General features: G+C 48.1%; 2 protein-coding genes across 2 annotated transcripts in view; both read left to right on the top strand.

Annotated features, from left to right (window-relative positions):
• LOC138111448 (alpha-2-macroglobulin-like protein 1) overlaps window positions 1-2,979 on the top strand; it is a 29,201-nt gene extending 26,222 nt beyond the window's left edge. The window contains exons 31-37 of the mRNA XM_069017274.1: window positions 113-328; window positions 757-881; window positions 1,209-1,299; window positions 1,735-1,803; window positions 2,024-2,126; window positions 2,219-2,260; window positions 2,645-2,979. Coding sequence (XP_068873375.1) covers window positions 113-328; window positions 757-881; window positions 1,209-1,299; window positions 1,735-1,803; window positions 2,024-2,126; window positions 2,219-2,259 — 645 coding nt within the window. The 3' untranslated portion in view covers window position 2,260; window positions 2,645-2,979. The remainder of the gene's footprint in view (window positions 1-112; window positions 329-756; window positions 882-1,208; window positions 1,300-1,734; window positions 1,804-2,023; window positions 2,127-2,218; window positions 2,261-2,644) is intronic.
• Window positions 2,980-6,937: 3,958 nt separating this feature from the next.
• The window catches only part of LOC138117396 (alpha-2-macroglobulin-like protein 1), a 25,994-nt gene continuing 15,981 nt past the window's right edge, over window positions 6,938-16,950 (top strand). Inside the window, exons 1-13 of the mRNA XM_069027662.1 lie at window positions 6,938-6,996; window positions 7,617-7,800; window positions 8,710-8,872; window positions 9,428-9,480; window positions 11,471-11,491; window positions 11,974-12,145; window positions 12,547-12,631; window positions 13,949-14,060; window positions 14,347-14,461; window positions 14,860-14,969; window positions 15,465-15,632; window positions 15,866-16,096; window positions 16,747-16,810. Coding sequence (XP_068883763.1) covers window positions 6,938-6,996; window positions 7,617-7,800; window positions 8,710-8,872; window positions 9,428-9,480; window positions 11,471-11,491; window positions 11,974-12,145; window positions 12,547-12,631; window positions 13,949-14,060; window positions 14,347-14,461; window positions 14,860-14,969; window positions 15,465-15,632; window positions 15,866-16,096; window positions 16,747-16,810 — 1,537 coding nt within the window. The remainder of the gene's footprint in view (window positions 6,997-7,616; window positions 7,801-8,709; window positions 8,873-9,427; window positions 9,481-11,470; window positions 11,492-11,973; window positions 12,146-12,546; window positions 12,632-13,948; window positions 14,061-14,346; window positions 14,462-14,859; window positions 14,970-15,464; window positions 15,633-15,865; window positions 16,097-16,746; window positions 16,811-16,950) is intronic.

Here is a 16,950-nt window from a genome sequence, read left to right as displayed (position 1 = left end):
GTATGCAAGTGTAAATGCTTTGGGGAGAGGAGCCCTTGGATATGGAGGTCCTCAGGATGCTGATTTCAGGTGTCTTTGGATGTCAGAGCTGCACATGTGTTTTCCTTTTCAGGACACAGTAGTGGCCTTGCAGGCATTGGCTAAGTATGCAGCACTGACATACAGCACACAAGGGGATGCAGAAGTGAGGGTGAGGTCCCATGGAGGCTTTGGGAAGAAGTTCCAAGTCTCCTACCAGAACCGGCTGCTGGTGCAGGAGGCAGCACTGACAGAGGTCCCGGGCAAGTTCTCGGTGCAGGCCCACGGCAGCTGTTGTGTCTTTACTCGGGTAGGTTCCCACAGACTCTGCTGTGACCACCCTCCTCTCCTCATCTTGGAAAAACCAAAACTCTCTGTTGCACCTCTGTGGAAGGAAATGTGCTTTGATCCCAGCCTGGTGCCAATGCAATAACCCTGTGTGCGGGAGGAAACAGAGACAGAACCAGTCCAAATATGAGGACAATGATGCTTCCACAGCTCTCAAGAGTCCTGGAAGATGAAAATGTTTTGTAGTGGCTTGCACAGTCTCAATTGAAAGTTTGAGAAGGAGCCCATGCAACGATTCCAATCTGAATGACCTTTATTTTGGGTACTGGGATGAGTGTGCATTTGTCCATTCCAATCTTGAGGAGCAGAGTAGCCAGTGGAAAAAATGGTGATAGATTATATTGAACTAATTATCCCTGTCTTAGTCTGTCTTTTTGTCTCTCCCTGCAGATGGTGCTGAGGTACAACACACCCTCCCCACAAGACTCAACATCCTTCGTCTTGCAAGTGAAAACTGAGCCAGTCAATTGCACCAAGGACAATACACTCTCTGTTGCTGTGCATGTCGATGTCAGGTGACTCTAAAGATCTTGTCCCACTTGGGAAGGAAAGCTGGGCATGGCTGGAGAGCCCGGGGTGCTTCTTGGCTGCAGTGGAAGCATCAGCAGTTTCAGCAGGAGGGCCAGATGGAGAGCCTTAGTTCCTGCTGGAGAGAAGAGTGCAGTAGTCAGCTCAGACTGGGGATGCTCAGCGCAGTGCAGCCATCCTCTGCCCCTGTGAGAGGGAGCAGTGTCTGCCTGGGCCCCTGGCTGGGCTGCCTGGCTCAGGGCACTGCACAAAGGGGATGGTGGTGGAGGGAAGGGGAAGCTGGGAGAGACTCTCTTTTTAATCTTCTCCCCCAGGTACTATGGGAAGAAATCCACTTCCAACATGGTGATTCTGGAGGTGTCCCTACTGACTGGATTTGCCCTGGCTCCGGGATCTGGGATGTCTGTAAGAAGTGTGGAATCAGGATGGGGGTGTGGTGTCAGTGGGACCATCCATGGCCCAGGAGAGGGGAAGGTTGCATAGGAAGGTGTTGCCTGTCTCTCTCTTGAGCAATCTCACCACCCCTTCCTCTCTGCCACACAACAAACTTGAACACATACTGTTGTCTCTTTCTTTGGGTCTCGAGGATGGTGCTACTGCTGGCCCAATCTGCTCAGCATGTCCCTGTCAGCTAAGTAGCCTAGGCTCCTGTCCTTGGGGTTTTCAGGAGCTGAGTGGCCCTGCAGGGAAATCAGCCTGAAGGGATAAGAGTCCAAAATGCATTTGGAAGCAAGTGAAGGAGAATCTGCTCACTCAAACTTAGATAAACCTTGTCAGGATGTCTCACACTTACCTTTCAAAAGACACAACTAAATTGCTTCCTCTGCTCCCCTGTCCTAGCTGCAGCATGGGCACTCTGTGAGAAGAACTGAGAAAACACAAGAAGGTGTTGCCATCTACTTGGACAAGGTAATGTCTGTGCTGCTAGAAAAGCTGCAGGGGTGGAGGGCACTGCCAGAGTTGTTGGGAAAATCCAGGACCAGAGCTAGCAGAGCAGGATACTCAAGATTCATTTTGAAGCTCAGTGTTTGAGTCTACAGAATTATTATTGTCATTTAGTAGGATCAAATTCAGGTGGGGATTAAAAAGAACAGCTCATAAGTGAACTGTCATTTATTTTCTTTTCCAGCTGAGCCATATCTCTGACACTTATGTCCTGCATCTGGAGCAGGAGATTGAGGTGACCAACCTGAAGCCAGGCCATGTCAGGGTCTATGACTACTACAACCCAGGTCAGTGTGGAGCCATGGGGTGCCAGGGCTGCCTGGGTGGTTGCACTTGGCTGCGTGCAAGGATAACTTAGATCTGTCCTGTTCTGTTGCAGAGGAGCAGGCCCTGGCTGACTATAATGTCTTCTGCATCTGAGGTAGGTGCAAATCCCTTCTTCAGCCCCCTGTACAGACCCTGTACAGCAGCCTTCTGGTGCTTCCTCTGCACCCCAGCCACCTCTCTCTGTCCCCCTGGAGCCCTATGTATCTCTGATTCAGCATGTTCCCTTCATCTAGGACTGTATCTGAAACTCCCTAAGCAGAACTCATGGTACTAGTTTCAGCTTACTGTGTTTGAGAGTTTCTCTTTCTGGGGAGGGGCTGAGGTAAAATGAGGATACTGGATCAAACCAGAGAAACCCTTTCCTTTAGAGTCCTTACTGAGAGCCTGTGCTCCCTAGATGTTAGCATACCAAAGTTACTAATTTGGGTCATATTATTTGCTCTCTGGGTTACTCTCTCTTCTGCTCTCATTTCTCCAGGGTCTTGGACTGCTTCCTTCCTGTCCACTGCTTCAGCTCACAGGGATCCCACTAGTGCAAGATGCCCTTGGACAGGGGGAGTGCTGTATTATTGCTCCTGGTGTAATGAGACGTGTCACCTGGAAAGTCACATCTCAGTGCTCGGGATACTGGTACTGGGACGTGTCTCAGATTGGATTTCAGGACTAACTCCAGTTTAACCTCTGCTTCTCATCCTGACAGCCATTACCTGGTGAATTCTTTGGGGTGTCTGATTAATTCTGATTGTTTTAATCCAGGGATTTTCTTGCTTGTAAAAAGAATGAAAATAAAATACAAATCACAAATCTAGGTACTTTGATGTGTGTTTGGACTCTGTGACAGCATTCACCTGGGAGGAGTGAGCAGAAGCAAACTCTGTATCTGAACCGTGTCACTGGCATTCCATTCCTCCAGCACTGGATTGTCCTCCAGCAGCATTGTGCCATCACCAGTATGGGGTGAGGACTCCGAGCCCTGCACGGAGACTGATTCCTCTGAGCATCATCTACTGCACACAGGTGTAGCTGAGCCATAAGGTCTTGGCTGATTGTGCACTTTATGTGGACATAAACCTACCCTGCTGTGTATCTCACAGACTGGCTCTGTCCTTCTGGTATAGAATGCAGAAAGGGAGTGATTTTAGTTTCTGCATCTCCTGTGGAGCTGGATCTTGCACAGGACAGTTCAGACATGAGTTGTCAGGAAGGGGTGGTGCCCTGGGGTTGAACCCCCTGCTGACGAGCGAGTAAGCAGGGCTTTGTCACATTACAAGGAGCTGGACAGGCAATTCAACAATCAAAGGGTATGTGATAATTCAACATCTATCATTGCTTTTTAAAATCAGACCTCATGATTTAGGTGGTGGTGATCATGGATCTTTTAGCTTGACAGTGACATGTCTCTGTCTAAACAGGTAGATCTCCACAGACTTAGAGCTGGCTGTAAGCGTGCAATGGTTAAGCACAAAGGCTTTAGAGTGGAGGGTGTGGAAGGTGAAGGTTGAGGGTCAGGGTTTGGTTACAGCCCTGAAAGCTCTCCATAATCTGCAACAAGGCTGGGATTTGTGGTGGTTTAATGGAAAGGATTTGGAAAGTGTGTTTAAATTCTAACTATGAAGCTCCAGGGTAACCTTGAAGACTCAAAAAGTCCTGTCCATGAGACAACGATAAGAGCATTTCAAGTTCTTTTGGTTAGGAGTGAACACACCGAGGAGATCTGCCAGCAAGACAGGCTGCTGACAGCCTGCCCTGTGCTTCATGTGCAGTTTAACAGGGCCAGAATGAAAGCATGAGCTCAGCACAGCAGTTGGGTGGTAGCAATACCTTGTGCAGCACCAGAAGTGGCTGAGCTGACATTGCAGGTGTCACTTTCTCCTCTTGCATCTTTGTTTAAACTGGAGCTTTTCCCCTTCTCTTTATTCAATTTCCTCAGTAGTCCATGAGCAATGCAGGTCTCAACTCTGCAGAACAGAATATTTATTACTTTCTTTGAAACTTTTTAAAAACACTCTGCAAATATTTCCGCTTCCTTTGCAAATGTCTTCTCTCGCCCTTGCCTTTACCTCTGGTGAAGTCTGTCTTTGCTGATATCAAAAAGCAGAACTGGAGCCAGTTAGGCCTGCAGCTGGTACTGGTACTTGGAGAGCACCACTGGCTAGAGCTTGGAGTCTAGCAAAGAGGGAGGGACTCCACCTATCACTGCCAATGCCACCATGTTCTTATAATCTGTTTTGCAGAGCTTAGCAAAGCACAGGTCTGAGAAAAATCCCCAGAACAGAGGTTTATTGGGAAAACAATGCTTTGGTGGTTATACACACACAGGAATCCAACCTACCCCTTACTGACACCATGAGGGGTAGCTTATGCATGAGCCCATTGTTGCAGGAGTAGTTCACGCACAACTCCTCGCTACTCCTGTGCCTATGTGTACACACACACACTGTGTAAAAATTACACATAGTGTCACTTTTGACTCAATATGCATTGTAATTTCTATTCCACTTTCTTAACATCTCTTCTGTGTCCTTCAAAATGTTCTTTATGAGATTTAAACAGTAGTACCTGTGATGTCTGGCTACTGGAGAGCATTTGGAAGGAGGTGACTGTCTTCCAAGAGAATTTAAAGACAGGGAAAAAAACATTTTTGTACAAAACACATTGATTTCTCTCTGGCCTAAACTTCCCCTTCTCTGCTTAGAGCAGCAGATGCCAAACATCCCAGTCATTTTTTATCCTTCACAAAATCGAGTGGTTGTGGTGATTCACCCTGGAGCTTGGTGGTGTGCATCCTTCCGTTTAGCTCACGGTCAGCTCACTGCTTGAGCACTGAGAACTGCCAGGCTCCAGGGACACAAATCCACTACTGATGTGCCTCCTGCCTGTCTCTGGGCCAGGTGATGAATGGGTGTGTGGGCTGGGAAACATCTTAGCACAGGACAGCAGCCACGTACTGTGTGCCTTGCCACAAGTCCTAGGGGATGCAGAGCCCTACTAAGAGGTGCTCCCTTCCCCAGTGCCTCCTGGTCACCAGCAACTGGTCACTGTGCTGGTAGTGGGAGATGGAGATAGGACTGAGGCAGATGAATCACGCACACCAAGCCTGCCACAGTGTTTCTGTTGCTCCTACATTTATTTAATTCTGTTTCACTGGGAGTCAGACTGGATTAAGTGCTCAAGGTGTAGCTTTCCAATCAGTGCTAAGTGCAGAACTTCAGAGGTGTTTAAATGTCTGCTCTCACAAAACAGCTGCTGGAGTCAGTAGGAGTCAGGATGCTCAATACCTTTGCCGTTGTGAGCCCCTGTGCTGTTGTGAGGGATCTGGCTGTCCCCTGGCACTGCTGTAGATATACTGTGAACAAACAAATGTCAGCTGGGATTGTTCAACAGGCACTGCCTGTACTTTTTGAGACCCATGGAGAGAAATGAAGGGCAGCTTGGTGCCAGAGAATGATTCACATTCTTGCTCCGGTTCCTGCTTGCTTGTTTGTCCAGGTGCACGTACACATTTCTCCCAACTGCTGGCACCAGCAGCTCTGAGCTGAACAAAGCCCAGGGAGAGGGAAAGGACAGGGAGGATTTGTATCTGCCTGTTACGTGTGTGTGTGCATAAATGGGTAAAAGAAAGCCCCAAAGCCTACTTTCCTGTTATGGTCAGTCTGTACTAAAGCAAAGGAAAATATTACTAGGCCCTATATGTTTGAGAGTTCAGTTTGGTGCTGAAGAATAAGTTAGTGGCACATTTTGATATGAAATGTCCTTGATACTAAAATAGACGAACTTGTTTTGAGAATGAGTAGTTTCAAGAACCAGATTTTCTTTTCAGTTATGGTAAGATACTCAGGGAAAAGTTCAGTACAATCAGTGGACTAACAAGTATAAAATTAGCATATGGAGAGAAGACCCCAAGCCAGATTGTGTATGTTCCCATCACCCAGAGCTCGAGCACACCCTTTTGGTAGCTAGAGAAGACCCTGTAGGACTTCAGCCATGCAGATTTTGACCTACCTGACCCATGTTCAGCTCTCATTTCCTCCACTGGTGAGGGTGTGAGTAGGTTGGCCTTGAACTGGAGCACAGAGCAATGTGATACAGCTGGGGTGAGTTGCATCTGTTCAATTTTCTCTTCAAACTGAAATACCTGTAGGGCAGAGGCAAGGTGAGGACTCTAGCTCTGCCTGCTCCTTGTGCTTTCCTCTTCTGCAAAGGAGCAGAGAACTATGCATACACACTGAATTTGTACAAAGCCTGGTCTCCATTTCAGGACTGAGGCCTGCCTTGGGTGCTGCAGACTCAGAAAGCCTGGGGACAGTATGACCACAAGGTTCACAGTGAGCTCCAGGTGGGTGTGCATGCCAAGGGGTCATGGGACAATCCAGCCAGAGGCAAAACAATGGGACTTGGGTTGCAACTGGCACAGGGAGCAGGGGCAGTGCAGTGAACAGGAAACAGGCAGCTGGTTAGCAAAATAAAAGGCACATTTGTCTGAATGATGCTGGTCCATCCACAGGGCAGCAGGAGAGCAATGAGGCTGGAGTCCAAAAGGACTTGGATTGGCTGGGGAATATCCTGGATGGTACAACCCTGTGCCTGTGGCACTATAAATGTAGGAATGAAGTGGAGGGAAGGAAACCTTGGGGCTTCTTGTCTGCTTCCTAGGAGAAACAACAATAACAGCAGGAGTCCTGGAGACTTTGGAAGGAGAGAAGCAGCACCCTACATTCTCTCCTGACCAGCCCTCTAGAGGAATCCACCCCTTTGGAGTTCTCCCATGAAAATGTGGACTCCCTTCCTCCTGAGCTGCCTGCTCTACACCCTGGCAATAGTGGCACAACCGTAAGTGCCATTTAAAAATCTAGTGATTGATAGTTGTGAATGCTGAGGGAGGGGCCAAGATAGCAGGGAGAGAGTGTGGGACCCTGTGAGTCACGTCCTGGAAGGGCTGGACATGGGGTGGGGTGCAAAGCCTTGTTGTGAAAGCAGGGCCCTCCTGAAGATGGGAACCTCTCTCATGGATCTCACTGCAGTAAAAGAATTAGGTGAGCACTGGTGGTGGGAACGAGAAGAGTGAGGGACTGCAGTATGAGGCAGGATGAAGGGAAAGGTGTAGGATAAAGTGAAGGGCAAATGAAAAGGGCTGCAGGGCTAGGGGTAGTTGAGCAGGAAGCAGTCTGCTGTCAAGGCAGTTGAGGAGCCATGTCAAAGCAAGAAGGGTAAATCCTGGTCTGTCACCTGAAAGTATTCCTTTTGCATTTATCTGAAATGAGCTCTACGCCTTCCATCACCCCTGTGCAAGGTTCTCGCTCTGCTAATCTGTCCCTGTCACTCAAGCAGAGCAGCACCTCCTAGCCCCAGAGAGATGGCAAACTCTCCTGTTTCCTCAGGCCAGCCTTTTATTGCCAAGAGTGGGTGAGGTGGCTCCCAGGATGTGATGATATCTTTTTTCCCCACTGCAGGAGGTACTTGATCATCATTCCAGCTGCCCTGCCCTACCCCTCATCCCAGAGGGTGTGCTTGGACCTCCGTGGGGTTGAAAAGCCAATTCGTGTGGGCTTAACTCTTGTGCACCCATCTGGCAACCTCAGCCTCTACCGCAAGGTCGTCCGGAACAACTGGATCTTTGAGTGCACCAGGTTTCAGGTCAGAGTCATTCTTGGCAGGGACCCCTAGCTGGCAGCTCCCAGCGTGCTCATTTGCCTCTCACCAAAGAAATAGGGAATGAGGAAGACAGAAGATAAGAGGGCATGGGAAGGAGTGAATACAAAATCAGTGGGAGTGTTTAGCGGCAGCCCGGTGTCTTTGCTCCTTGTCTTTTTCTGTCCGCATGGTGCTCTTCCTGTGGGATATCTTGGTGGCACACTGAGGGAAGGCTGCCTGGCCAGGCACCAGAGATCTGAGGAGGAGGATGGATAGCTTGGAAGCACCCAAATGGCAGTTGTGCAGCTCATTCTCTCCCCTGGGGAGGATGCACTGTCACAGCGTGTTGTTTGTGGATCTGTGATGCAGAAAGAGTCAGACCTCCCATCTCAGACAGCTTCCCTCATGTCTGCTTCCTTCCAAGCTTTTCTTTAAGGGCTTGAAAATGTGCTGGAGGGCTAAGAAAGACATGGGAGGGTGTGCACAGAAGCTCAGCACAAATCTTTCTGATTTGCCAAACTCATGATCCTTATTTTCTTAGTTTGCACTGATGAATAAGAGGGGATTTCAGTCTCTGTGACCCACACACTCTAGGAAACAGATTTCTCATCACCATGGACCTTTTTTTCCATTGAGTTAAGTCTTCTCCATCTTGCTCCATGCAGATTCTGACAGTGGCCCCATGAAGGAGTAAGCACAATTTAAGTGTCAGAACAGAATCATTTTTTCTCCTGTCCAAGATCTATCCCAATTGCTAAGCATTGTTCCCTGCACTTCCACAGACACAGCCTTCAGCCACTGAGGGGACACCCTGTGCTGGCCTCCAGAGTAAGATGGCAAAGGGCAGTCAAAGCGAGGACAGCACTGCTCTGATGCCTGCTAACCTAGTGGCTCTCCTCTTTTGTGTCCTAGGTGCCCCGACCTGCAGGCAGCCAGAAGGTGGCCACTGTGCACTTGCACATCTCCAATGGCCACTACTTCAGTGCAAGTGAAGAGAAGAAAGTCCTTATCCGCAGGGCTGGAACTGGCACCTTCATTCAGGTGGATAAACCCATCTATAATCCAGGACAGACAGGTGAGCAAAGCATGGAGCACCCTGACAGTGGCCCTGCCTTGACCCTCCCAGACTTTGTTCCCACTTTCCTGTGCTGTGCTGGGTGCTTTGTGCTATGTGACCTCCTTGGGGATGGGGGGGGGGGGGGAGCTCTGCCTTGTGCAGTGAGGTATCCACGACCCATGCTTTAGCAGCAGGAGGGGACTGGGAGGGGAGCTCTCACATGCTCTAGGAGCAGAGCTGGCTTGGAAGAGAGAGCAGACCTGAACATGGCCTTCCAGGCCAGGGCCAGGTAGGACTGGTCTGCCTACACTGCAGACAAGGAAATGTAAGGGTAACCCTGGGTGTAGCCCATGGGAAAACCTCTAAATTGTGAAGCAGCTGTGCTGCTGTCACACGTTTGGGGCAAGCAGAGGTGAGCAGGGCTGAGCAAAGGGTAAAAGGGGCTTGGGCATGGGGCTGCTGCCACTAGGGCTCAGTGTGGAGCCATGATTCTGGGGTGAGACAAGTGCGGGGCAAGTCCGTTCCCAAATGCACTCTGTCTGTAATGTGCTTTACTCCATTTTCTCTCTCCAGTGAAATTCAGGATTGTGACGTTGACTGAAGATTTTGTTCCCGTTAACAGCAAGGTAAAGCCTGTCTAAAGTGGGGGCAAGGAAGTCTCCAGGCTTCAGATGGTTCTGCTTCCTCTACCAGCCCCATGCCAGGGAGGCTGGGACAGTCTCCCAGCACCCAGGATGGCCAATGCCAACCCTCGAGTGCACCAAATTTGAACAACAATTCCTGTTGGCTGATGGCTCTGCTGTTGCTCTCATAGGATGGCTGCTGGCTGATAGGAGGGTTGGATGCTATTTGGGGAGTGTGCCAGCATTCCCAGCTAGCTGAGTTAGCTGAGTGCTCCTGCCCTTGCCAAAAAAGCAGGCAGGGCTTCTGGGGAGCAGTCTGTGGGTTGCTGGCCATGGGCATAATTATCAGACAAAGTTGTGTACAGACCTCGCCGGACTCAAAGATCCCCTCCCGCAGCCCTGGAAAGCTCAGTGACTTGTGCAATGTGTGGCACCTGAGGGTGGCAGGAGAGCCTGAAGCGAGCTGCAAAATTTTAAGAAAAATTAATTAGTGTGGGGAAAGATACACAGGAAGTGATCATACAAAAAAGAGAGAAAACAGTATGACCAAATTATACTGACTTGCTGCTGGCAGCAGCTCATTGTCCCCGTGTCAAGGGAGGGAGAAGTTGCCAGAGACTTGCATATGTGGTGGCCAGGAAACTGCAAGGCTAGTGCCATTCTCCAGTAAGCAATTATATCTGCAGCCAGCAGCTATAGCTATTTCACTCCTCAGTCCTCAAGCAATTTAAGGAGAGCCAACAGGAACTCATGCCATGACAATTAAATACTGAGGGGCATGCATGAGGGGAGTTGGATCAAATCCTTCTAGACTAAAATAAAGGGAGAGATCCTTCTGGCTTCTTTATTGCTGACTTAATTTCCTATTTTTTGGGCTATTGGTGAGGTGCTACGATCAAACACTCCCTTCTTCTCTCCCGAGGGAAGAATATGTATATTAATATACAAATATATTAATTAAATAATAGAGTGTAAACCATACATTTACTTTCTTGCCACACAATTGGTTCATGTACATATTTGACCATTAATACTTGATGTCTGTGTGTAAGTATAAGCAAATCAACATTGTAACTGTTAATTATGCTGTGATGAAAATTCAAAGAGGTCATGTTTAGCCAAAGCTATTATAAAGGCTTGAGTGCACTGCAGCATTAAAGCTATAATATCTAGTTTGTAAATTAGATGAGTTGAATTTAATATTGATGCTGTTCACGAGCAGGTTAACCTGCACTCTTTTTTTTTTTTTTATTTCAATGAAAACAGTTGCTTCTGATAACTTGTATGAAAGCTTAGAATGATGAATAATGTAAATTACATGTCAATTGCATGTTTACAGTCTGGTTACTCTCCCAAGCCTTGCTCCTGTCTCCTTATGCTTTGTGCTCCCAAATTAGGGGTTCTTCACCAGTACTGCCTCCTGGATGGTATGTGCAGTGATATAAGAACAGAGAACTAATGGGCCTAGAAGGGCTGAAGTGTGTCCTCCTTGTCCCTCCCTGTCACTGTCAGCTGCAGTCAGCATTAATTCAAAACTCCCAGCCTTACCTCCTATGCCAGGGATTTTAAAAGAAGGTGTGGGGAGTATTCTTCCTATAGGTGATGCAGTTTTGCTAATTATTGGGATATATGTTACAAAACTGAGGCCATTTAATGTTTGTGAACTTGGGATGGTGGTATTTGAGAGTCTTCCTACTCTTGCCCATTTTATTATAGCAAATTCTAGCTTTCATGGTTGTAGAATACCTACCAAAGGATACCTGTCAAAGCGCGTCTTAAAAATTCAGGGATCAAAAACCAAATCAAAACAACATAGATTTCTGTGTTACTAATTTCCCTTACTATCTCAAAGCAATTGTCCTCCTTTCAGTAGGATCAAGGCTCTTGTACCATAATGTTTGTCACAGTAGAGGGGCTGGGTGGGTAAGAGAAGTTTACCTGCAGGTTGCTATGTCATGCCAGTTTTTGACAGTGCCGTCTGTTTGCTTTGCAGTACTCCATGGTGGAAATCCAGGTGGGTGTTCCAGACTCCTCAGATGTTATGAGGAAAGGTATTTCAGTATGGATAGTACCTAGGATGCTGCCTTACTGGTTCAAGTTACTTTTCTTAGGCTCTATGCATGCACATTCTCTGTCCAAATGCTTCTTGTTAACAAGTCTTGGCGATACAAATGGTTCAACTTCATCCATTTCTACATTCAGGAATGCCAGCCAGGCTTTAGCTAATTCTTACAGTTCATCTTTACTGGAGACTGGAGAGTCTAAATGTCAGGACCTTCCATACCTTCTTTTTCCATGGCTGTACAGAGCAGAGTAAACCTGGGTGGGTTGGGTTCACCTCTGTTGGTGCTCCAGCATCACCATCTGGGTTAAAACCAGCAGGAGCCTGTGAAAGCCTCTGAAATATCTGAAATGCCTTTGAATCCAGTGGGCTCTGGGTAGACAATAGCAGGCATTGCTGATGACTGCCTCTTCTTTCCTTCCCTTGCACTGCAGGACCCAAACCAAAACCGCATTGTCCAGTGGCTGGATGTGAGACCAAAACAAGGCATTGCAGATCTCTCTTTCCAGCTGGCTGATGAACTTTCCCTGGGGATTTACACCGTCAGTGCCCAGTCCTTTAAGTCCGGTTCAGTCCAGTCCAGTACCTTTAAGGTGGAAGAACGTGGTAAGGAGAATGAAGAAAGGGATGGAAGAAGTTGCTTGTTTGTTGCTTGCCTGTCTGTATAACAATGTACAGTCAAATACTGTAAAAGAGGATTTACTGCCTGAGAGCTACAACTGAATACAAATCTATGGGTAATATCAGAAATCAGCACAAGGGAGGTTATGCTGGAGATTCCTGGAGAGGGTGTCTTCTGGCACAGAGTTAGAATACACTAAAGACCTCTGCAAGACTGTTGGAAGGAAAAAAAGGGGAATTCTTTCTTTGGTTTCCCTGTTTTTAATTAATGCTTTCTTATACCTCATTAACGTGTTCCTTCATGGAAACACACTCTTCCCTTTTGTGTTTCTGTGTCCAGGTGGCCTTTTGCCCTTGATAGAATAACTCTGAGGTTTTTGTTCCAGTGTTGCAAAAGTTTGATGTTTTCTTCGAGGGACCGGCTCAGATTTATGCTTCAGACAAAACCTTCCCCCTGCGAGTGTGTGGCAGGTAAGGAGAATGTTCAGGGGAAAGGAAGGATCTCATCAAAACTGTGTCTCTCCTTCCATACGTCTCCTATGTTTTTATTCTATCAAAGAGAGATGGCTCAAGGGTCAAACAGGGCCGTTCCTTTAGAAGAATTCCAAATAGTTCAAGAGTCAAACTGAACCAGTCAAACTGGTTCCTCCTTGGGGAAAAGCTACATGAGCCACACATGAGAGAGAACATCCAGCTATAGGGAGACTTGTCCTGGGCAAGAGATACCCTCCTTTGGAAGCTGTGTCTATCCAGCATTGAAAGATCTTATGTGGGGAAAAACACCAGATATGGGACAGATCTGCTGAGGTAAAGGAGCAGGAGCTGGCATTTCTTTAGGAGTTTATGCCTTTCCTTCTCACTTACATGCTACTGAACTTACTGCCTTCTTAGAAGCAGTAGATAGATTTCTCTACTTATGTGGTTATCAGCAAAAAAATGGGCAGATAAGGGTGGGAAGGAGGGCAGGACCTCTGACAGTGTAAACACAACGAAGGGAGGACAATGAGCTCAAAAGCACTCAAAAGCATGTGAGCTCATTTGTATTTGGGGCTGAATTCTCCGGAGACTTTTGGTGTCTCTTTTGCCACCGATTGGTCTGACATAATTTCTCATTAATTGAGGCAGTTACAATTACATCATATGAGGTTGTAGTAGCAAATAGTACACCACTCTGAAAAACCAGGATGGGTCATAGATGTCATCTTTTTACTGATATCATCAAGACCATTGCTCCAAAGGGCAAGTCAGAGAGGAGTCAAAGCAAGGAAAGGCAGCAAAGCAGGCAGAGGAAATACCTAAAAATCAGCAGATCAGGTCTGATGATGGAAACAAGAGCCCTGATCATGAGATAAGCCCATAGTGAGGCAGGTCTGAGGTCACTCTGTGGCTCTATTACTGCAATTTGCTGTTGCTGTAGGGACAATTTGTTGTTGTCTGCAGGGACACATGTTTCTGCTGCGTTCCCCTTGAATTAATATCTTCACTGAGTGGATAAATCATGTCCACTCTCTGAGTCTGCCCACAATTCCAGGACAGCAAGTGCCCAGAAATGGGAGAGGTCCAGAGGGTGTGGGTCTGTTCCTGTCTGTGCTTTGTTTCTGCATCTGTTCGATGTCAGACCATGCTATTGCACTCCCAAAGCACTCAAAGTGCTGTATTTTAATTTGTGCCTGCCTGCTTGCCAGCTGCAGTAAAACCTTCATCATTAAAGACACCTGTGTGGAGCAATGTGCTGGACAAAACACACAGTGCTTCTGCCCAGGGGCTCCCCCGGTGTTCTCCCTGCAGATACAGCTATGGGAAAGCCGTGCGAGGAACCATGCGTGTCACTGTGTGCCAGAAAGCAAGGAAGTGGCCCCAGAATACCAGCAAGGACATCTGTAGGGAATACAGCGGTCCTGTGAGTAAAATCCTGGAAGGTATATGGGCAGTAAAGAAGCACCACACAGGGTGGAGTGTCAGGGGCTGAGTGAACAGAATGAACTGCTCAGAGCCCCGTCCGGTCTGACCTTGAATGTTTCTGGGGATGAAGCATCCACCGCCTCCCTGGGGAACATGTTCCTGTGTTTTATGAGTTCTGCATTATTATTTGTAGCTGATAGTTATGAGAGAATGACTAATCCCTTACACTTCTGGCCCTTCCCTTCTCCTGAGCCCCAAATAATACCTATCACTCCCTACTGCAGACGGTGAGCAATGGGTGTTTCACCCCTTCTGTCAGCACATCAGTCTTCAATCTGACTCCCAGTGAGGAAGACAACAAACTTCAGGCAGAAGCCTCTCTCCTGGAGATGGGCACAGGTACTCAGGGGCTCAGCAGGGAAGGTACAAGGGCAAGAGGAACCATTCTAGGGGTTTGAGGATCAGAGAGGGCACACCACCCCCTCTCCTCCTCCCTGCTGCTGGGATCATCACAGGGCATGGAGAGCTACTCTGCCAGCAGCAGGAGGATGAGGAGTGGCGGGGAGCTGGATGAGTGGTGGTGGGTCCATGAGGCTACTAAGAGGCTAGCAGACAGCTTAACTAAAGGAGGAGCTGCCACAGGAGCAGCCTCCAAACCTTGAAGAATGCTGGTGTTAGGAAGGAAGTTTCAGACACTCTGCTAAGAGGGGTTGGGAATAACAAAGTGAGATTAAACTAGAGTGCAGTATTCACCTCTGGTACTGATCCTGCTTCCCTTGCACTCCGCATTCCAACAGGGGTGCAGATCAACACCTCCAGCCAAATCCTCATCTCCAGGACAGCTGCAAGGGCAGTATTTGAGACACCCAATGAATATTACATCCCTGGAGTACCATACAGGGGGAAGGTGAATTTCTTCCCTTGCTTTTTTGCTCCCCATCATTTGCCAAGGAATATAGCATCTGGTAAATCTAGCTGACCCAAAGCATTTCCTGCTCCTCAGAGTACTTTTCCTTGCACTGTGTCACATTGCTTGACAGTGTGGCTACAGTGGCTGCATTTCAGATTCCCTGTTGTGTTTACAGCTCCAGCATCTGCTGAGAGCAACGAGTGGTGTCTCAGCAGGGATGCTGGGATGCAAGGATGCCTCAGCTGTTGGCTAGGAGAGAAGCTCCTTGTGTTCTAGTCACACACACCTTTTGGAGCAGACAGATTTTAACCATGCTCAGCTTCACTTCAGAGATGGGGGAGTTGTACAGTTCTCCTGTCTTCTTGGGGCCAGACTGAAGTCTGTAGGTGACCTACACGGGAAGGTCTATGTTGGTCAGAAAGGAAGGTTTTGGGTATGACATTGGAAGAAATACCTGATTTTGGCTTTCCTGCCTCACCCTGTTGTCACCAGATTAAGGTTCAGGATCACTATGGAACTGGTATGAAAAACAGGAAGGTTTTCCTTGTGATAAGGGTCATGAGGCGCCGGTTTATCAAAACGTACATCACAGATGACAGTGGAATAGCATCGTTCAACCTCGACACAACTGCCTGGAACAGCTCATCAGTCTCTTTGGAGGTAAACACCACCTCTGCATATGGGAAAGTGCAAGTCCTTGAGCTCTACCTGTGCTCCCTGGTCCTGCCCTGCAGCCCCCTGCCAGCACAGGCCTGGGCTCACCACACAGCTCTTCGCAGAGCCGGTTGGAAGGCACCAAGCCAACAGCCTTTCCCAAACCAAGCTGATGACAGCCTAACAAAGCACTGAAGCATGAAACTCTTCATTTCTGTGTGTCTCTGGTGCCCTTTCAGGGGAGGTTCACACTGGAGGAGCTCATGCGCACTGCTCGAAGGACTGACTTCAGTTACTCACCTGCTTACCATCACCTGCAGCCCTTCCATGTCACAACCAAGAGCTTCCTGGACATACACCCACCCACGGAAACACTGCCTTGTGGGCTCAAGCAGAATGTCCAGGTGACCTTCACACTCAGCAGGGATGACCTGGGAGAAGACACCAGCCGTATAAGTTTTGCATATTATGTGAGTGAGGGTAGTAGATAACCTGGGGGGAAGGGCTGTACTGACAGGACCAGACCCCAATGAAAATTTGAGAATATAATTTAGGTCATCCCTGGAGGGCTGACAGCTAAACCTTGTTCTCAGGGAACTGGGTGAATGCTACACCCACTAAGGCTCAGCCTAGCCACACCATGATGCTGGTGCTGGGGCTCCAGTCACCTCCATGGATGGGAGGAGGTTTCTGTCTTCGTAGCCCATCACCCCCTTAGCCTCTGCCAAGGCTGCAGCTGGAAATGTCTTCTCCCTTTAAAAGTGGATGGGTATCCCTTTTTCACCCTGGTTATCAAAGAGCTGCTCAGTGGAAATGGATTTTGGTCTGGTCTGGAGGCCAGCCTACTAGATGAGAAACACTTTAGCTGTCACTCACAAATCTGTAGTGAACCCACTACCCATCCATTGCCCTCATGAACAGACTAGACCAGAATCTCCTGTGTTAAAGCTTCTCCTCCCAGCTGTGGTGTCTGCAAATCTCCTGAAGTCTGGGGTTAGGTTGAGCCCACAGTTAATTCAGGGTTTTATTTTGTTTTTGAGAGCAAGATGCACATCGGTAAGTGTGAATGCACTCTGGTGGCAAACAGCAGTCTGCTCATCCCGTGTCCCTCCTCCTGCAGGTCACTGGCAAGTCTGGAATTGTTGTCAGGGGTCAGAGGAATATCCAGATCGGGAAACTGAACAGTAAGTTGTAGCAGAGAAGGGGAAACAGTTGCACCCAGTTGGGTTCTAGGTTGAATATGAGAGTTGCTGGAGTTTCTCCAAAGTTTCTTCAATCTATAGGTCCAGACCAGTCAGCAAACAGGACAGAGGGAGGCCGAGGA

The sequence above is a fragment of the Aphelocoma coerulescens genome, chromosome 1, assembly GCF_041296385.1.
Source record: "Aphelocoma coerulescens isolate FSJ_1873_10779 chromosome 1, UR_Acoe_1.0, whole genome shotgun sequence".
Taxonomy (NCBI): Eukaryota; Metazoa; Chordata; class Aves; order Passeriformes; family Corvidae; genus Aphelocoma; species Aphelocoma coerulescens.
Note: the sequence above shows the minus strand (reverse complement) of the source record. Positions and strands in the feature narration are given on the sequence as shown.